This window comes from Quercus lobata, chromosome 6, assembly GCF_001633185.2.
Source record: "Quercus lobata isolate SW786 chromosome 6, ValleyOak3.0 Primary Assembly, whole genome shotgun sequence".
NCBI classification, from domain to species: Eukaryota; Viridiplantae; Streptophyta; class Magnoliopsida; order Fagales; family Fagaceae; genus Quercus; species Quercus lobata.
Genome location: NC_044909.1, coordinates 6,087,879 through 6,097,715, shown reverse-complemented (window position 1 = coordinate 6,097,715; position 9,837 = coordinate 6,087,879). Strand labels below are relative to the sequence as shown.

Sequence of the window (9,837 nt, the reverse complement as noted above, 5' to 3'; positions counted from 1 at the left end):
AGAAGATACAAATAACATTTTAAAGTTGTCTTTCAATTAATTCTAAATTTTGATTGAATAGTTCTTTAAATTTGTGTTTCATACATTTAATGGATAATTGAGGATGTTAAAGATTTGATTCTTCATTTTAATTTAAACTTAAGTTTGATTTCTATTTTTCATTACGCAATTTAATGTTTCATATCAACAATTAAAGAGGAAGAGAAAAAAAATATTTTACATTCATATGCAATAGCTTTCCCGTGCATCGCACGGGTTAGCAACTAGTTATTATTAAACGTGATATGCCAACCATCACAAGAATATTGTCGACTCATTGCTGACTCCGAAACAAACAAAAAGGTAAGGAGAAGGGGAAAATAAAAACACCAGACAAAGTTACTCTCTCGCTCGATCACAAATTATAAAAAGCATCTCTGTAGGGATAGGAATATGCAACGTGATCACAATAAGAAGAAAACAAACCTACCATTCCACCACCACCACCCACGAGTGATACTTGTATTCTTTAACCTGACAGCCCACACACCACAAACACACAAAAAAATCTTCACAACACAAACAAACAAAGACCGACCACTAGCCTTATTTTTTATTTTATTTTTCTAAATTAAAAAAAAAAAAAATGTCTCTGATGTAGAGTTATTGGAACCTCGATGGGGTTATCCTTATTCCCACAATACGAGTTTAGATTAGCTATTGCAAAACGGTATTGATGTTTGAAGTTTAAAATCAGTTTTTGCAAAAAAAAATAATGAAAATTTGCTACTAAGAAACGGAATTTTGGGTTTTAGCCCGATCAATGGAAGGTATTCATGAAAAAAAAAAAAAAATTTATATCAAATGATACCACGTCACTCAAATCAAAATTTAATAAATGAGAGACATGTGTGTAAAAATAACTACTCATCAATACACGTCTTTCATTTGTTAGTGAGGTAGTTATTTTTTACTGACATGTTTCACACTTATTAAAATTTTTTTTATAGGAACACTTGTTGAATTTTAATACCAGTGACATGGTATCATTTTATACCAAATATCTTTCAATATCACTGACATAATATCATTTGATATCAGGGGCCTGTTTGGTAACGTTATTCTAGTAACATTGTTTGTATTTTTTAGAAATATGTGTGAGTAAAAAAATGTATAAAAATACATATAATATTGTCTAAAAACTAAAAACATGTGATTAACACATGTATCAAATGGGCCAGATATCTTGAATTATTGTAGTTGGCATGATACATTTGTTGAAGCCATTTGAACCACTCAACGAAGACTCCAAGTCCTGCCACCAACAAGTCGCCGTCTTAACTGCTAGCCTTATTAAAGGCTCACAAGTATAAGTCGTCAGCGCCTACGTATCAACCTATGCAAAGATCCAAACGCGGTGAACTTTTATAACATAAAAAATGTTAAAACCCCATTTCTTAGAACTTGTCCTCCAAGCCTAACACGTGGGCCCATAAATCTTGGAGCCCAACTATATACACACATGCATGTAACACAACTCCTAATAATCCCTTCCTTAGATACAATTTATTTTACTGGAAATTAAAAATATTATAATAAAATAATTTTTAAATGAATAAAAAATAACTGATCATTCTTTTTTTTTATTGTTCATATGCCTTGGTATACCGTTTATGTCACATAAACCGTGCACGGTGGTCTTAAAAAAAAAAAAAAAAACTGAAAACGCGCAAACACAAGAAAACGTGAACGTAACGTGGATCCAAACCGGGCTGATATCATTTTCGTAGCATAAACCACTAGTTACGTTTCTAGCTTCTCTTTCACAAAAACAAACAGTAATAATAATGTGTCCTTCTGGTACGACTTTACGAGCTGAAACCACCACCGTGGGTTCAGATTTTAGGCCAGCGTTTAACGTGCTTGATGTTGATCACGATGGCAAGATTAGCCGTGACGATCTACGCAAGTTTTATTCTGGATTTTCAAGCGGTGGTGCTGATGAAAAGGCTGAAAAGCGCGTTTCAGATTCATCAGTCCCCACCAACACAGCCATGGATATCTGTGCTTCGCCTTGCAAAAAACCCAATTCAGAATCCAAGCAAACCTCCATTGATGACCTCTCAAACGACCTCCTAATAGAAATCCTCCACAGAATTCCTCTGAAACCCGCACACAGCTTCAAGTGCGTTTCCAGGAGATGGGTCCAAGTGATCTGTCAACCCCAATTTGCTGAACGTTTTACACAGAGAATGAAACTCTTGTACCCATCACAGCCATCACCACCCTTTACACTGTTCTTTCAGTGTAGCTTTCCCCGACCATTTCCCGTTGAGTTCAAGCATTTTCAGAGGGATCCACAGTTTATGTCCTCCAACTTTTCCTTGAGCTTTCTTCCTCAGAATCCAAACCCCATTATTTTCATAGCAACGAGTAATGGGTTGGTGTTGTGTTCCACAACACTCTTGTCTCAGATGATGTACTACGTCTGTAATCCACTCACTGCGAACTGGGTCGCTCTTCCTGTGCCTCCAAGGTTTGACAGTCATGTCCTTGCTGGGTTTGTGTGCCATTCCTACTATGATGACATTGACACCATTACTCGGTTCAAGGTTGTGCGTGTTAGTGCTATCGAAACAGAGGTATGTATAGACCATAGCCGCCCTGTTTTTTTGTGTGTGTATATATATATATATATATTTGTGTATCTATAAGTGTTTTTTTAGTTAGTATTTTTTGCTAAACAAAAAAAAAAAAACAAAAAATGGGGGCCTTTATGGTTGTATTATGCCACCCGGGTTAGTATAGACCATATGAGGGACAGGACCCACAAAGACCACCGATGTACCCGCCAAGGCTCAAACCTGTGTTCCCCTTAAATCCCTCACATAGCAGCCCACCAACAAGAGCCCGCTAGCAGCGGGAATCGAACCTGGGCTGGTTAGGTGGAGCGAACGAACCTTACTAGCTAAGCCAAGCCCTTGTTGGCCTGTGTTTTTTTAGTTAGTTAGTTTGAGGTTTGGGATTCAAAGTTAAAAAGTTTGAGACTTTGAATAGAAAAAATTGTCCTTTTTTTTTTTTTTTTTTTTTTTTTTTTTTTTTTTTTTTTTTTTTTTTTCAGGTGGCAGACTAATTAATTTTTACTAAGGCTGTGTTTGGTTGAATGTAAAATATTTTTAGGTGAAAATATTTTCGGGAAAGGAAAATATTTTCAAGTGTTTGGTTGCATTCCAAAAAATGCTTTGGAAAATATTTTCTAGTGTTTGGTTGTGTTGCTGAAAATGCTCTAGAAAACCCATTTTTATCATGTTTCTCACATTTTCTTAGGATCCAAACAAATATTATTACAAAGAATCAAAATATATAAACAACACAAGAAACAAAAATCAAAACAAAAAAATCAAAATCACAAGACCAATCGTGAGAGAGGGACAGAGCGAGATCGGTTCGTGGGTGTGACTCGCCAGTGGACGAGGTGGGCCGATCTAGGAGTGGGTCACTCACTGGGTGGGTCGATCGGTTCGTGGGTTTGTGGCGCGATCTCGCCAGTGGATGAGGTGGGTTGATCGGTGGGTGGGTTCGCGATGCGATCTCGCCAGTGGACGAGATGGGTCGATTGGTGGGTGGGTTCGTGGTGCGATCTCGTCGGTGGACGAGGTGGGTTGATCGGTGGGTGGGTGGGTTCGTGGTGCTCGATTTGGAGCTTGGTCGGCAGATTGTGGGTCGACGAACTGTTGGTCGTCGGACTGGAGCTCGGTCTAAGGAGGCTCACCGTTTGGCGTGTCTTGCTCTGTGGAGCTCGGTCACAACTGCCTTGGAGTGTGTCTGTGAGGAGTGCTTGGAGAGTGCGAAGCTTCGGAGGGGTGTAATTGATTTGAAGGTAAAATAAAGGCTGAAATGGTTTTACGCCTCAAGATTGCCATTTTATGGTCAACACGGAAAATGATTTCCGTTTGACCCATTTTCCTGAGCTTACCAAACACACATAGGAGTGTAAAAGGATTTCCTGAAACCCTTTTCAGCCAAAACAAACACAGCCTAAGAAGAATATTGAACTTATAATGACAATAAATATGGCTTTCAATTTTTGTTTTTAAATACTATTTTGATTATAGAGTGGTTCTTCTTTATTTACTCTTTACTGCAAACAAAATAAAATATGATTTTTTTGTAATGGATTTCTTAATTTTTTACATTTTAAAAGGAAATTATTGTGGCATTTACTAACAAATCAATCATAGATTTTTGTGAACCAAAAAAATGTAAAGTTTCATAATACGTCACAGAAGATTGAGTGGAAATGTATTAAGAAACAATGATTTAAATTTTTTTCTTTTATGAATTTTAGATAAATTTTTTTAATATTTTGTCCCTTAAAATTTAAAACTAACCCTTCCAAATTGAATACAAGTCCAAAGAATCTAAAAATAAATTGTTTTTCATTTGATTGGCACCCAAGGTTAAAAATTTGAGACTTAGAGTTTTGAGTGATATATGTATAAAATTACTACTATGTTATATAGATAAATAAACATATTAAAGGGCTAAACTTGCACAGGATAATTATTGAGAAGTACTCGACCTCTTTCCGTGTGAAAATCATAATAACTTTGGATAATCAACATTAATATGTTAACAAATTACCTGTGCCCGTGTGGGACACAGATATAGGAGGAGGTATATGTTAAGTTAATGGCTTGCCGCCTTTTCCTTTTATAGTGTGTTTGAAATTTTGGAGGGAGGAGAGTAAACAGAAAGAAGGGAGTAAGGAGAGAGGAGGGGACAGGAATGGGTCTGTTTGGATGTTTTAAAAATATTAGGTAGAGTAAGGGGAATAGAGATATCCACCTCTTTGTTTTGATGCTTTAAAAATTAAGGGAAGCAAAGGGGGTGGGGGGAGTGGTCATATAAATTGGCAACTAGATCATTATTTGTTAGTTTTAAAGAAATGCATATAAGTTGACATCATAAGAGTAAAATTGACAATTTGGATTTTTATTTTTATTTTTTTAATATATATATATATATATATGTTTGTGTGTGTGACAACACTAATTGGTTTTTTTACTAAGAACAATATTGGATATACAATGATAATAAATAACTTTTTTTTTCAATGTTTATGCTATTTTGATTATAGAATGGTTGTACTTCTATTTACTCTTTTAAATTTTAATTGTAATTATGAAACTACTTCTTCTAGTAATGGATTTTTTGATTTTGTATATTGAAAGGGAGACTACTGCAACATGTACTAGCAAATCAATCATAAATGGTTTTTGTGATTTACTGCATCATAAATGATTGAGTAGAAATGTATCTATATCTTCTCCTTTTTTCTAAATATTTCGTTAATATTGAATTGATGCTAGTTTCTAGTGCGGGACAACATACGAGCTTGGAGGGCCAAACTTTTTAAGAATTAGATTTTCACTCCCAAAGTCTTTTAGCATGTTACTGAATTAGAAGCACGCAAAGTCTAAATTTTTTAAAATTATATATATATATATATATATGATCCCCCAAACTTTTCATATTTCTTATATAACCTTTTTAAATTTGTAAGATTTTTATATTTGTTATCTCTTTGATCTCTCATTCTTGAAACTATAGTTCTGCTCCTGGCTAGTTTTATTTTTCATATATAAATTTAGTTTCAAATTCCAGTATAATTCTCATTTTTAATGGTTTTTTCCCCCCCATGCCTTGGCCACCCAAAGAGAAAATCCCTCCTCCATCTCTGTGTGGAGATATTCAACTCCGACACTAGTGAATGGCAACAATTTACAGAGCAATGTGAAGGTCTTCATACCACCATGGATTTTACCAAGTTTCAGACACATGCAGTTCTTGCCCACAATGATATCATGCATTGGGCGCACAGTGGCAGAGTTATCCTTGCTTTTGATCCTAATAACAAACATGATCATAAATGCCTTCTCATTCGTCAACCAGGAGAGCTCTGTTACATGGATAGACAGGTTTGCTTATCAGCTTACCAAGGGCGTTTGCGGTGCATGTTTCTATCCAATTCGAACAATTATAGATTACTGTTTCAACATTGGGAACTCGAGGACTACATTGCAGGGAAATGGTGCTTGGTGGCAAAGTTTCCTGTGAGCAACACTAACTTATTGAGAGTGCTAGGTATTCACCCAGTTGATCCAAACATCGTTTATTTGTTGAGGACAAAAAATATTGTGTTGCTGAATGCACACACTCAACAAATGGAGGTGGTTTATTATTTTACTGAGGGTCAATTTGGACGTGATAATACTATGATGAATTCTTTCGAGTTCTACAGATCAAAAAAAAAGTTCAATGCCTTCCAGTTTGTACTTCAATGGTGGCCAACACCAGTTCCCAAACTCGATAAAAGGTACACTAAATACATATCATATACCATTCAAAAATGCTTACTTTTATATGTGTGCATATTTATTGTCTTCATCTCTTGGTTGCTAAATCTTATATATATTTGATAAATGGAATAAGTATTTTTGGACTATAATGATGCAGTACTCTTTATTCTCACATAAAATTCATTACTGGGATTTAATATTATGTGAGAAAAGAAAGTACCACGTTACTGTACTCCCAAGATACTAGATAATTACTCTAGTTTAATTACTGAGTTTACGTGGAGTACTTTGTGTTCCGCTAGTCTATGAATCTGGGTATCCAGGAAGGTTTCAAAGTTTTTCTGATTTTCCAACCTAAGATCAATGCCAGGTATGCTCATTTTGGAACAATATTGTTATTAATATTGCATTCCAATTTGCTTTTGCATGCATTTTAATCCTCTCCAAATATAGTTCAGTTGAGCACTATAACCTTTTTGTAACAAAGGTTGAGCACTGTATCCTTTGCAAAACTAGAATAGGGTTATCCTTCAACAAAGAAATTACCAGTGAAATTTTTAAAGAAACCTCGGATCTCTAATTAGGTATCATTCCAATAGTATCCTACTATGCCTACTATTTGGTTGGTTTTAATCTGTTTGCTTATTATAGTACTTTGTTTATCATAGTACTATATTTGTCTGTCTTTCCTGTTGTTGGAAAAGGAAGGAAAAATTGAAGAAAGGAAAGACTAGGTATAATTTTACACACTTGTTATGTATACTCCGTACGCACAATGTCTATAATTTTATACCCATTGTCCATATTTTTTAAGCATGTCCACATTTAATACATGAAATGGGTGATGTGTACAGATGATATACACTAACAAGTGTGCAATAAAATCAATGCTCTTAATAGTCATGTAACTCTTTTAAATGATTTAATGACTCATATGATTTAATATACATTAATGGTCTTATAAACCACTACGTGATGGGTTGGAGGAGATTCCTCTAACTTGGTTTGGGTGAAAACTTTGTCCATAGGACATTATCCAGATCTTTCCCTTGGATGGCGGAAAATAAGTTGAAAAAAATCTTTCTAGGGACTTGAATAATATTTTTTTCAAACAAATAAAAATATTATTCCCATGCTATCTTTGGATGTTAATTGTTATAAAGATTATGTGAAGAGTTTCATTCATTTTTTTGACATTCTTTGATGTTGTTGAGATTTTCAATATGCACACACATAGATTGACTAAGTTTTAGCTGTTATCTGGATTATTTGATTATTTTATTAAGTCAAAGTAAGCTTGAATAGTTTGTTTGGATAGAGGGGGAGGAGAGGGGAGTAGATGGAAGGGGAGGGGTTTGATTTGATGAACCTTGTTTGGGTATTTTTTAAATGCAGAGGGAGGGCCGCGGGGGGGGGGGGGGTTGAAGGGCTTTGAGGGTTATCTTACCCCTAACAGTTTGTTTGAATGAAGGGGGAGGAGGGGCGAGCAGAGGGAATGGGATTGGTTTGTTTTGATGAACCTTGTTTGGATTTTTTTAAGAGCGGAGAGGGAGGGGTTGAAGGAGTTTGGAGGAGTATCTTACCCCTCCTAACACCTCCTTTTCAATTCCCCAAATTGGAAAAATTTAGAGGGGAAGAAGGATTTAAATTGTCAATTTTACTCTTATCATGTCAATTTATATGCGTTTCTTCAAAATTAGCAAATACTGACCATAATTGTCAATTTATATGACCACTCCCCCCCTGCCTCTCTTTCCTCCCCTTAATTTTCAAAGCATCCAAACAAAGAGGTGGATATCTCTGTTCCCCTTACTCTACCTAATATTTTTAAATCATCCAAACAGAGTGATGGGGTAACCATTCCCCTCCCCTTAATTTTTAAAACATCCATACAAAGAGGTGGATATCTCTATTCCCCTTACTTTAAGACATCCAAATAGAGGGACGGGATAACCATTCCTCTCCCCTTACCTTTTACTCTCCTCTCTACAAACTTTCAAACACGCTATAAAAGGAAAAGGTGGCAAGCCATTAACTTAACACATTACCTCCTCCTATATCTGTGTCCCACAAGGCCACAAATAATTTGTTAACATATCAATGTTGATTATCCAAAGTTATTATAATTTTCACATGGAAAGGGATCAAGTACTTCTCAATAATTATCAATATGTTTATTTATCTATATAATATAGTAGTAATTATTTTTATATAGACCTTGAGTATGTCACGTTTTACACTTATATTCCTTGTCTGGATTAGGGGACACCATTGGGCAACGTAGCGTCTTTCATGGTGGGGGTGTATTCTGATAAGCATATTGACCTCTCTCACATTAGTCCCTTTTAAGGTGTTGCCAAAAAGGGTGTTGCTGCTAGAGATGGATATTGGGAGCATAAAGAATGGAGCTTGGGCGAGCTACAACCCTTGGAACCTGTTTTCTTGCTTTTTATTTTTATTTTTATTAGTGTTCTAAACTGATTTTTGTTTTCAAATCTTTATTTCTATGGATGTTGGTAAATATTTCTTGTTGGCTTATTCAGTATAGAACTCAAAGTTGCCCTTATGAAAGACTGGTAATTAAGGTTAGCAGAAGAATTTGTTGAGGCCTAAAAAGAGAATTCATATGATGATTACTATAAATAAAGGTTTGACCCAAAGTATTTGAAAACTACTAAGTGCAGCATATAGTTCCTAAAAATAAAAAAGACAAAGGTTACGGAAAAAAACCTCAGTAAAAACTAGGGGTGTCAATTCGGGTTAGCATGTCGAGTTCGTGTCGTGTCGAGATAGGGGTATTCGACTAAATGACTCAACCCTAACCCGACCCATTTAATAATCGTGTCATGATTTTTCAATCCTAACCCGACCTGTTAATAAAGCGGGTTGACTTGACCAAACTCATTTGACACGCTTAATAAACGAGTCGTGTTGGGTTGACACGAATGTAACATAATCCATTTCAACCTGCATAATATTAAATATAACATCCATCTAGAAATAATTTTTTTTACATTCCAAAAAGCAGTGCATACACTTCAAGTCTTCAACCCACATTCAAAATAATATAGTTCAATAAAAATATAACATACATCTAGAAAATAAGTTCTTTACACTCCAAAAAAAGTGCATACACTTCAACCCAAATTCAAAATAACAAAGTTTAACAAAAATAAAATAACATAGTTCAAAAAAATATATAATATCCTTGGAACTTGCTAAATGCTAAGTATCAATATTGAAATAATTTGAGCAAACAGTAGATTAATCCTGACTATGACCATGATTATCATCCATAGATTCTTTGTTGATGTCCAAATTCATAACATCTTCCACAAGCTCATCTAATTTCATTTGTGCAAGTTCTATGCCAAAAAAAAAAAAAAAGTATTAGTAGTTCTAGGGTCTGTAAAGTTTCAATTTCCAATTATATCCCTTGTAAATTTTTGTAATTACTTACTTTTTTTTTTAAATTTAAAATATATGTTGGATATAA

General features: G+C 34.9%; 1 protein-coding gene across 1 annotated transcript; it reads left to right on the top strand.

The window, feature by feature from the left end:
- Nucleotides 1-1,826: 1,826 nt before the first annotated feature.
- Nucleotides 1,827-8,944, top strand: LOC115950696 (F-box protein At5g07610-like). Its single transcript, XM_031067924.1, has 3 exons — nt 1,827-2,621; nt 5,700-6,358; nt 8,604-8,944. Exons 1-3 carry the CDS (start codon nt 1,827-1,829, stop codon nt 8,623-8,625), a joined length of 1,476 nt encoding a protein of 491 aa, XP_030923784.1. The 3' UTR covers nt 8,626-8,944.
- The last annotated feature ends 893 nt before the right edge of the window (nt 8,945-9,837 follow it).